General features: G+C 62.0%; 3 protein-coding genes across 3 annotated transcripts in view; 1 reads left to right on the top strand and 2 right to left on the bottom strand.

Annotated features, from left to right (window-relative positions):
* Positions 1 to 57: 57 nt before the first annotated feature.
* Positions 58 to 1,690, bottom strand: BDZ90DRAFT_227798 (hypothetical protein; the record flags this gene model as incomplete). The annotated part of the gene is made up of 3 exons (XM_025504777.1): positions 58 to 434; positions 499 to 569; positions 621 to 1,690. 3 exons carry the CDS (start codon positions 1,688 to 1,690, stop codon positions 58 to 60), a joined length of 1,518 nt encoding a protein of 505 aa, XP_025360740.1.
* A 1,255-nt stretch (positions 1,691 to 2,945) lies between these two features.
* BDZ90DRAFT_233273 (hypothetical protein) lies at positions 2,946 to 6,998 on the bottom strand. The gene has a single exon (XM_025506571.1). It carries the CDS (start codon positions 6,890 to 6,892, stop codon positions 3,296 to 3,298), a length of 3,597 nt encoding a protein of 1,198 aa, XP_025360741.1. The 5' UTR covers positions 6,893 to 6,998; the 3' UTR covers positions 2,946 to 3,295.
* Positions 6,999 to 8,256: 1,258 nt separating this feature from the next.
* Positions 8,257 to 10,535, top strand: part of BDZ90DRAFT_233275 (hypothetical protein) — a 2,581-nt gene continuing 302 nt past the window's right edge. Inside the window, exon 1 of the mRNA XM_025506572.1 lies at positions 8,257 to 10,441. Within this exon, the coding sequence (XP_025360742.1) occupies positions 8,299 to 10,362 (2,064 nt within the window). The 5' untranslated portion in view covers positions 8,257 to 8,298 and the 3' untranslated portion in view covers positions 10,363 to 10,441. The remainder of the gene's footprint in view (positions 10,442 to 10,535) is intronic.

Genomic DNA, 10,535 nt, shown 5'->3' on the forward strand with positions numbered 1-10,535 from the left:
AAAGGCCCACACGGAGAGAGCCCACACACCAACCGTAGCGGGCTCAGAGTCATTGTATTACGATGGCAGCGCACTCAGGAAGACACAGAACGGCGTCCGGAGGTAGAGCACTAAGGGCGCTGGTCTCCTCTTCTTCTCTAGAGCCTCCTTGTTTCTCTTTACTGTGGCTCGGAGAGCAGCGGCCACCTCGGGCGCCGCCGCATCAAGGTGACGTTGAGGGACGTAAATGAGCTCGCCATCAGGCCCCAGCTTGATGGCGTCTAGCTCGTCGTCGTCTGTGTCGTCTGTGTCTGAGGAGGAAGAATGCGTCTCAGGCTGCGCGATGGACGGCTGATTGGGCTTGGTAGAGGCGGTCTGAATGGCGTGTGTAGGGGCAGTGTCGGCCATGGGAGCAGGCGGCTGGAGCTGCGTCGCAGGCTCGCCCGTGACATCATCTGCGTGGATGTTTAACAGTCAGCGGATTCGCTCGCCCGTATCTGTGACGCAGCCAACACTTACCTTCTCCTGCCATTTCTTCTATGAAGCCCTGGTGGGGGGAGGAGGCGTCTGGCATGGCTTGATTGCGTCCCCTGATGATACGATGATGTGGTAGGGATGAAAGAAGCGTTGATTAACATCACCTGATGGCGAGATGGCAGGCACCTTCTGCCAGAAACATGCGGCCGGCCGCGGAGTCTCGCCTGGCGTCGAGCTGGGCAAGGACGGAGGTGGTCGGCGAGGGCGCAAAGTGAGCGTCGTCGTTGTCGCCCGTCGCAGCATCGAGCGCTTCGATTGTGCGCGACTCGATCATTGCCTGGCGGATTCTCCTCAAATCCGCAGCGTCATCCCTCTTCTGGTGCGCCGCCGAGGGGTTAGGAACCGCGACGGAGCCGAGCGCCCATGGCTGAAAGGGCGTCGAGAAGCATGATCGACGCTCGGGCCCTGCTGCCTCTGCCGCCTCGAGATGGGGCTCGTCCTGCGTGCCCTTGGTCGTCTCGGCGCCGGCTTCCTCCTCGTCCTCGTCCTGGTCGATCTGCACGGCGTCGACCTGACTGGACAGTGCCTCCTCCTCCCTGCCCTCAATCTCGCCTCCCGCGCTCTCCTTCCCACCCTCTGGCTTCTTGGCAGCCGAAGCCGAGCCCTCTCGCTGCCCCTCTGCCTGCTCATGTTCCCTCTGGTCCAGCTCGTCTCGCTCGCTCTCGTCCTCCTCGTCTTCCCTCTCTTCCAGCTCATCGACCTCCGACCCAGCGCTCGATGCCGCACTCTTCCCCGACGATGCGACGATAGACATCGCCGACCCAGGACGGCTGCCACCTCCTTCGCTCATCCGCCGCGACGCGCGTGGGTCTGCCGGCTCGTGCCGATACTCCGACGACGAGTCTGTCGAGGATTTCGCCAGGGGCGAAAGGAGGGCGGCTCGTGTTGAGGAGGAGGCGGCCTGGGCTTGGAGAAGAGACGGGAAGGGTTTTGTATCGGTGCGCAGCCTACGCGCGACCGACATCGTGTAGCGCTCCTCTGGTTCCTCGGCTTGCGGCATTGGCTTCATGCATCGATGTTCGACATGAGGGCCTGCCAGTGCGACGGCCGACCCGGGCGAAACCAGGCCGAGTGGAGGAGCGTGGCTGGATGGGCGCTCCGAGAAGGGGGGCACTGGAGCGCCGGGAGGAGCGTCGACTCGAGCGATCTCGGCGTGGATGACATCTCCTCCCATTGGAGGAGGGTTCCCGCCAGTTAGAAAGAGGTAATAGTGCGCCTCGCCGTCAAAGCGACGTGTCACTTGACGGTAGCCATGAAGGCGTGGAACCACTCTACGACGCGCGGCGAGCAAGAGACAACATGAGCGTCACGGGCCCGAAAGCAAGCTGGGCACACATGCGCAGGCAAGCACTCACCAGGAGGGGGATGCGATTATCCCTGTCCGTCTTCGTGAAGCCTGAGATCAGGGTACGTAGTCTCGCTCGGGGGTCTAAGGAGAAGGACGACCGACGACCTTGATGATGTTGACACTCGCTGGCAAGTTGCCGGCGGATGCTGTGAAGCGTTTGACTCAGGGACATCCGGCTACTATGCTGAAGTATTGCGGCTGGGCTGTACGCGTGGGCATGAGAGCGAAGCGGTGGCTGCAAAATGCGCCCCTGAGCGGTGCGTGACGTGCGTGGCATAGATCAGCTCGAGCCTCTGCGGTAGCCAGCCATGCTAGCCGTTTACGAATACTCACCGCTACCGCGAGGCGCAGCTGACTGTTTGAGGACGACTCTCTGCTCGGTGCGTGGTGTGGTGCGAGGTGAAAGCAGATAATGGGTGGTGGGGTGTGGTTGTAAAGGGAAAGAGAAAGAGGGAGGGGCGCGACAGGGAGGTTAAGTAGACGTTGAGCGAGCGGATGATTGCGTGGCGGTGCGGGTGATTGCACCAAGCGGCGTGATTGCTCGAGTGGAACAAAGACTTCCCCGAGGCTCGATGTGACCGTCACGATCGAGCGGGCCCGTGCACAAGACGGCAGCTACGGTCCGCCGTTCCTGGCGGCGCAACGCCGACATCATTGGTTGCAAAGCCGCAGCTCCGCTCTCGGCTTTGGCCAGCCGGCCACATCAGTCCGTTACCTCGCTTGCTCGCTTGCCGTGCTCAATGATCTTCCGGAGTAGACTTGCAATCACGGTGTTCCAGTTCAGCGGGAGATGAAGTAATGGTATCAGAGACAAGCGGTGTGCAACGGGGAGTGAGGGTAAACAAAGGGCGGAAGCGCCTCCACGCGTGCGGCGTGGCACCCGTGCGCAAAAGCTCGTTCGTTCGGCTTACCTCTGGCGAAGATTCGCTGATCTCAACGCTTTGCAAGTTGTTGCAAGCGAGCACGGCATGCATGTCCAGCGTAGGTCTTCTCGTCTTGGCTCGTTTTGCAGTCAACTAGAGAAGTACCACTCCACCCTCCCTCAAAGCCGCGCAACCAAGTCTCGCAAAGCATGAATGATCGATCGATCAATCGTATGTATTAAATGCATTATCGAGCAACAGCATGGTTGAATTCGAGTCGGGTACGTGCGTGCGAAAGAGCAGAAGTAGGAAAGCGAACGAGTCCGAAAGGGGTAAGGTGAAGTCGAAAAAAGAGAGGAAACGAAAAGGTGGATGAGCTGAGGAGGGGAGAAGGGGAGAGAAGGAGGAGAAGGAAGCCAGTCCTGTCCTCGTCGTAGTATGGTGGTACGGAAGTGGAATAGCGTAGGGGTCGTCATGGTCATGTGCCTGCCGCGTCGTCGTCGTCGTCATCGTCGTAAAGGGCAGCGGTCACCAATCGTGGGAAGTCTCACCCTCCTTCTGCCCCTACTCAACCAGAAGCCTTCCTCAACGGGCTAGCCGCACTAGCCGGCGAACCCGAGGCAGCCGCGCCGCCTCCTACTCGTCCACCCGCCGTCGCCTTGCCATAATACGCGCTCAGTCTAGCCGCGGCGCTGACGAGGGGCTTCTTCCTGCCTCGCGCCTTAATCGCCGCCTGCTGCTCCGGCGTAGGCGTCGAAGCGGCGTGCTCGTCCGTAGAGTAGGTGTGACCCACGGGCCCAAAGTAATCTCCACTCTCCCCCACCGCTCCTGCTCCTGCTCCGGCTTGCCCCTCGAGAGCAAGACTGCGCCTCGAGCTGCTCGCGGCAACATTGCACCCATACCAGGCCGGGTCGCCCGATATCGCTGCGTCGATTGGCGTGCAGGCCGCGGACGAAGGGCCCCGCTCCGAGGTTGCATCTGGCGTGGTGATGCGTGGCGCAGAGAGGCGGAAGGTGCCCTGACCAGAGGTGGCCGCTTGGACTGGTGGCATGAGGAGGGAGGTGGGGTGCGAGAGGGAGTGGGACGTGTGGGATTGAGCGATCATTATTCTTGCGGCCGAGGGCGGGGAGAGGGCGGAAGACGAGGCTGAGGGCGGGAAGTCGTAGATGGTCGTGCGCGGGCGAGAGGGCGGTGGCGAGTTCACTGCGCGCTTGGAGGGGAAAGGGAGAGGCGCGTCGCCATCGCCATCGCCATCGCCATCACCGTCCTCCTCTGCTTGCGCGGACCGGTTATGCTTGGCCGTCTCGCCGAGCGCGAGACACTGTAGAGCGTGTGGTAGCACTTCGCCTTCTTCTCCTTCCTTGCCGCTGTCTCGCGCAGGAACGACCGTAGCGTCGCTTCCCGTCTGCAACTGCTCAATGGTTGCCGCATGCCCGTCCGCACTGCCGCTCGCGCTTGCGTCGCCCGCTCGCGGGAAGCTGAACCTCGTCTCCCCCGAGCTGGGAGGCCCAACTGAGTCCTCTGCGTCATCGGCTCCGCCTCCGCCCTCGACTTGCCTATCCTCCTCCTCCTCTTCCTCGGGGAAGGCCGCTTCGTAGCAACTATCGCAGGCGCGCGCCACCGTGTCCTCTTTGCCGTCCTCGTAGCTCGCGATGACGAATCGCTGCATGCTGCACGAGTAGCAGACTACGCGCCCACAGAGGCGGCAGTGGTGCTTTCGTCGCCACAGGTTGAAAGGTTCGGAGCACGCCATGCAGCGGTCGGCACGGGAGTCAGGGACCCACGCAGGGGCGTTGTAATCCTCGAGGACGCGGAGAGCGCTACTGGGCGTGGCGGTGGAGGCAGCGACGGGGAGAAGGGAGGCGAAGGACGTCGTAGAGGGGAGCGAGGAGCGAGCCGTAAGGGAGGGACGACGCAAGGCTGCTACGTCGAGGGGCAAGAGGGGCGTCTCCGTCCCCGCGGTAGGCTCCCGCAGCGTGATATCGCACCCCTCGATCCCTTCTGGTATGGAAGGATTGGGCAGGGCCATGCTGTACACACTTTGCCTGGCTTTGGCAGCCGCTGCAGCTGCAGCCACGCTTCTCCTCCTGTCGCGCTTCGCATCGACCGAGTCCTCCTCCGTCCTCAATGTCCTCCTAGCCTGCATCCACTCGTTGCGCGCCTCACGAATCGCCCCCATCCACTCCTGTCGGACCTGAGCGCTGGGCGCGTACACGGCAAAAGACTTGTCCGGGGTGCGCAGCTCAAAGGGCCAGGACGTATCGATGGAGGCCGAGGCGGAGGTAGAGGCGGCGGCGGCCCCGGCGGCGTCCTCGATGCTGATGACAGTGACGTCTTGGAGCGGATACTTTTCGCGAAACTGCAGCTGCAAGTGCGTATTTGCCGGCTGCAGCACGTCGAGTAGCGCAGTGCTGGAGAAGAGGGCGCCGGAGGATACGCGAGTGCGAGGCGGGAGAGACTCTGCTGCTGATGCGTGCGAACTCTCTGCGCCGCCCGCCGCTCGCGCGATGGCGCCCCACGTCGCCTCGATTGCCGCCACGCCGCCCCCGGTTGGCCTCGCATAGATGATACAATCCGTGAACAAGAAGAACGCTCGCGGCTGCACGTCCTTCCTGCACGCCTTTTGGAGAGCCCCGCGCTTGAGCAGCTTGCGTCCGGGTGCGATGAGCGGGCCAGGTAGGCCAGTGAGGGAGCGTTGCAGGGAGAGCATGAGCATATCCATCTCGTGTTGCCGCACATTCTCATTGATGGACGAGGCGACGCGTTCCACCATTTCGTAGGCGCGCTTGATGTCGGCGTGGTCCGGGTGGCCGGGTGGAGTGCTCTTGAGCAGGTCGCCCACAAGCAGCGTGTAGCGCGGGATGCGTTGAACGACGGTGAGGAGGTGAGCCTGGAGTCCCAGCCCGAAGAAGGCTTTACCCCTCCCCCACGTAGAGCGCTCCGTGTCGCGCAGGAACTTGGCGAAGGCCTCGTTCTCCCGTCGCTCCGTCTCTATGCGAGCTAGGGCGGAGGAGAAGTTCTTAACGTAAAGGGAATACATCTTGAGGAATGGCGCAATGGGGACCAAGATGTCGCCCACGCAATCCAGCTCGGCGTCCCAGGTGGAGCGTCGCGAGCTCGTTGAGGGGAACGCCGTCGACGTGCCTGCGCTTATTGACTGAGACTCCTCGCCCCCCTCTTGTCCTCCCAAACGCTCCTCAAGACGCTGCAGTAGCTCGGTATTGAGTCGCAGAATGTCGGCAAAGTTGCTGAAAATCTCGGCGATGGCCTTTCTCGAAAGAATCGGGTCGCCGGCGGGCGCGCTGCTGCTCAGGTTAGGCGATCCCTTTGGCCCGCAGCGGCACATCAAGGGCTGATAGAAGGAGTCCTGCAGTATGCGCAGGGACTCGACAAACGCCCGCTCCGTGGTGAGTAGCTCGCGCGTGACGAGGCCGCGCTTCCTCATCTTCTCGTCCCAGCTTACGACCCGATCCGGCGCAGAGGGCGAGGTCAGGGCGCGCTTCAGCGTTGTCCGGCGTGCGCTCGCGCTGGCGCTCGATGCCGCGGTGGGCGACGTGGGCGGAGAGACTACGACTCCCGGCGCTTTTGCGGGCAATGAAGGCGGGGGCAACATGAGGGCGGATTGCTGCTGATCCTCCTCGGCGAGACTGTCGAATGACGCGACGGATACGACGCTCATCCTGCGTGCGGCCAGTAAGACATTGGGCAGGCTAGGCCGGCGTTCATCCGAGTCACTGCCCCCACGCGGGCGAGGTGCGCGGTGATGGTAGTGGTGTTGATACTGCGGCGCCATGCCTGTAAGGGAGGTGCAGCTGGCACTGTGCGCATTCGCGTAGAAGCCATTGCTGGAGTTGTGCGACTTGCCGCTGCGAGCATTGCCGTCGACACCGATGCCGAGGGCGGATGCGAGCGAGGGGCTCAGCAAGGAAGCGGATACGGCAAAGCGGTTGGAGCTGCTGTTGGAGGCGACGCTGGATGGGCGGGCGCGGTGTGATGAGGATGAGCTGCCCTGTGATGAAGTGCGCGAGAGGCGTCGTGCCCTTCGGCGTGGAGCGGGGGTGACGTCCATGCCTGTGAGCGTGGGCGAGGGCGAGGGCGAATTTGACGTCGACGTCGTCGGGCCGGCCGACGGTGTTGACGATGATGATGGCGTGGATGCGTCCATGCTTGCGAGCGAATGAGCGAGCGTGGAGGGAGAGGTTTGGTGCCTATGCCTGCGCCTATGCCTATGATGATGATTATGCTGTTGATGATGGCGGGGATGACATGGCGTCAAGGACTTGGCACGGCACAATGGCCTTATTGGCGGTGGTGACGATGATGGTGAGGAGCAGAGAGGGGCCAAAAGTGTCGAGTTGAATCTCGCTCGCGCCGCCTCGACCTGACATCCCACGCACGCATCCATCACATCCGCCGCGCTGCGCCTCCTGAATCTACATCTACACGGACCTCCGGGCGCCAGGCGCCAGGCGAGGCGGCGAGCGGGCCGCGGGCTCGAGGCACGGCACGGCCCTGTACCCTGACCTCCTGAGTCCAGACGGACAGGCGGGACGGGGCGGAGTCAGTGGTGAGCGGACGCAGGCTCAACGTCACTGTGCCTGTGTGCGAGACCAACACGACGAGAGAAAGAGAGAACAACATCGACACTCGCTCGCACACGCACGCACGCACGCACGCAGGCCGGCATCCAAAGCAATGGTAGCGAGGCAGCCAACAGGATCAAAGTGAGCGGGCACGAGGGCGAGGCGTTGGTATAAGCGACGATAGAGGAGGAAGCCTACACAATGGATCACAGCAATGGTACATTGCGTGAGAATTTGGGATGCCAAGGGTCCAACCACCTTCTCCCCCCTCGCCTCGCTCCTCATCCGTCCCTGCATGCAGAGTGGCTTCCATGCTAGATGCTCGAGAATCCCACGAAGCGGATCTTAGTCTCGTCCTGCGGTACGATCGATGAGCAACTTTTCGGGACGAAAAGAAGGGGTTGAAATGAGGCGATGTCATGATGAATGAGCGGAGCGGAGGATCAAATGAAAAAGTCGCATGACAGTCTGCCCGATGGGACATGTCGACGTGTAGGCGAGGCGAGGCGTGTGTAAGGGAGACAAAAGAAGACAACGGCTACTCGTCTCCTCTTCTTTCTGCTCGTGGCCTTGGTACCGTTCAAGGCCAGGAGAGGGGCAAAGCATATTCCTCAATCTCGTCACGATGTACCACGGAGGGGGAGGGGGAGACGCGCCCACCTCATGTGTCGCCGCCGTGCTGTGTGAGCACCAGCAGTGCGGGAAGAACGCCAAAGAATGGCCCTTGGCCTATCCCAGTGCAAGCCGAATAGCCCTTTCAGCCCCTCTGTGTCTTCTCAATGACGACGAGGACGAGTACGGGTAGCTCGCCCCACGCGTGCCTCTTTCCGCCCTTCATCTCTCTCTTCCCCGCAGACGCGCATGCAAGCACGCACCATTGGCTTTCCGTGCCTTCCCTTCGGTGATTTCCAATCTTGGCTCCCAACCATTCCCTCCTTCACGACCACCCTAGTAATCCAGTGTCAAATCAAGCGCCATCCGTGGCGCCATGTCAGGGCAGGAGGCTGGGCCTGCCCTCGTCGTCGCTCGTCGTAGTCACACGCGTCAGAAGAGCAGCGACAGCACAGAAAGCATGAGTGAAGCAACTGTATGCTCGCGCTCGCGCTCGCGCTCAGCACACGATGCGTCGCAGCCGCTCACCTCACGCCACGCGCATACATCATCCTCAGCGACTCTCTTCTCCTCTCAAAATGATGCAGGCGCATCGTTCGACTCGCCTAGTTCCACCCTCTCGTCTTCTTCTCCACCTCCCTCCTGCAAGATCACCCCGCTCTCCATTCATCTCGAGAGCACCAGCACGTCCGCCTCGGACCACCACGAACGCGATGCGGCTCATCAGCACAGCAAGAGCGAGGGCGCGAGGAGAAGTGGTGGCGGGCAGAGATGTTCCGGCTGGCACTGGAAGAGGGGAGAGGTTCCGCAGCCTTTCCAGCCTATCCTGCTGCCGAGGCGCGACACACCCGAGCTCAACTCGAGCTCCAACTCGCCTACGACGAGCGTTAGTACAGCAAAGGTATCGCAGGAGCACTTGTTACTCAACAAGCTGAGCAGTCTTACGCTCTGTGGTACGGCTCTAGCTCAAGCTCCAGCTCAAGCTCACGTTGCGCTCCCCTTGGATATTAGCCAGGAGGAGGAGGACGACTTGGGATTCGTCTATCATCCCACCCCGCCATTTCACGGCAGTCTCGGTCTCGGTTTCTCAATCAGCGGTGAGCTACCCAGCTCCACCACTCCTGCTCGATCACACATAAAACAGCCCAAAGAAGTGGGCCAGGGCGAGGACGGGAACGAGAAGGCGTCGTCGCCTCTGCATCATCGTAGCGAACCCGCTGGATCGGAGGGTGGGCCCACGGTCAAGGGCAAGACGAATCGTCTCTTCCGTCGAGTCAAGGAGAAAGTGATCCGTGGTGCGACGAGGTCGCGTTCGCACGTTGCGGAGGGAGTGGCGCACGAGGAGCGGGACAGCGTGAACTTCACTGCTGGCTGTCTTCCCATTCCGTTGCCAGCGAGCAACAACGCTGCTAGGCGGGGAGTGTTGATCAAATATGACGACGACGAGCAGCTGAGCGCGAAGCACAAGTATGGAGTGTCGGGATTCTTCTCTCCTCCTCATCCTCCGCCTACGGGATGCTCCTTGCCCTGGACGCCGAAGAGCTGGACACCGCCTGCTACGGGGGGTGGTGGAGGACGAGTAGGAGAAGAGAAGAGACCCGCAACAACGGCGACCGCGACCAGGCGCACGCCTACGGCCACGCACACGCCCGGGCCCAAGCTCAAGCTCGATCGCAAGGCACCAACAGCAGCCCCAGCCCCAGCATCATCATCCTCTTGCGCCCAGTCCTTGTTGCGTTCCCGAGCTGGCACCCTGAACAGAGAAGCCGCTTCAGTTCCGGGTTGCTGCCCAGAGGTGGACGTTTCGCCTCCTAGAAGAGCACGAAGAGGGATTCCCCTCGGCCCATCCCTCTCGCCCTCTGCTGAGCACCCAGCGCAGCCTCTGCCTCTAGAGTCGTCGACCAAGCAACACGCGCCAACCCATCCACAAGCAACCGTGCCGCCGCGCAAAACCTCGCTCTCGCTCACTTCGGCCGGTCCTCCGCATCTACCTCTACCTCTACCCCAAGCTCAGCCTGCATCCACCCAGCCACCTCACGCAGCTCTCGCAGCACCGAGCATGGCGCCCAGTGTAGCCTTTTCTCCCATCTGGACAGCGCCGTCCGCCCTTGCCTCGGCACAGCAATCTCCGGCGCTACCCCTCTCTCCAAGAGGGAGGAAGTTAGATCCGTCGTCGGTGAAAGAGAAGGAGGACCACTCCTCCACAACGGCGCAAAAGGGTTCGGTCACACCCACCCGCCCCAGCAGCACGGTCTCTGAAGGCTCCACGATCCCGCCCGGAGATGGCGCCTGCGGACGTAGTTCGAAGCGCGACGAAGAGGAGGAGGTGGAGATGACGAGACGAGCGGCGCTGGTTGCGTGGGTTGAGGAGGGACGCTCCGCTGCTCGAATGGCCGCGTTGGAAGAAGGGAGATTGAGGGACGAGTTGAGAGGGGACTGACTGGGTTTTTGACCGACCTGAGTAGTGCTGCGGGGAAGAGAAGGAGGAAAGGCGTGTAGTGAGGGAGAGGAGTGCGACCGTAAGTGTGACCATAATGTGAAGCAAGTGAAGCGCAGTGAAATCTCATCCAATTCTATACCCCCTCGCCTCGCCTCGCCTCGCCTCGCCTCGCA

The sequence above is a fragment of the Jaminaea rosea genome (genome assembly GCF_003144245.1).
Source record: "Jaminaea rosea strain MCA 5214 unplaced genomic scaffold BDZ90scaffold_11, whole genome shotgun sequence".
NCBI lineage: Eukaryota > Fungi > Basidiomycota > Exobasidiomycetes > Microstromatales > Jaminaea > Jaminaea rosea.

What these genes read in the sequence shown, in the direction of transcription:
- BDZ90DRAFT_233273 (XM_025506571.1), bottom strand. Translation starts at nt 6,892, where the DNA reads ATGGACGCATCCACGCCATCATCATCGTCAACACCGTCGGCCGGCCCG.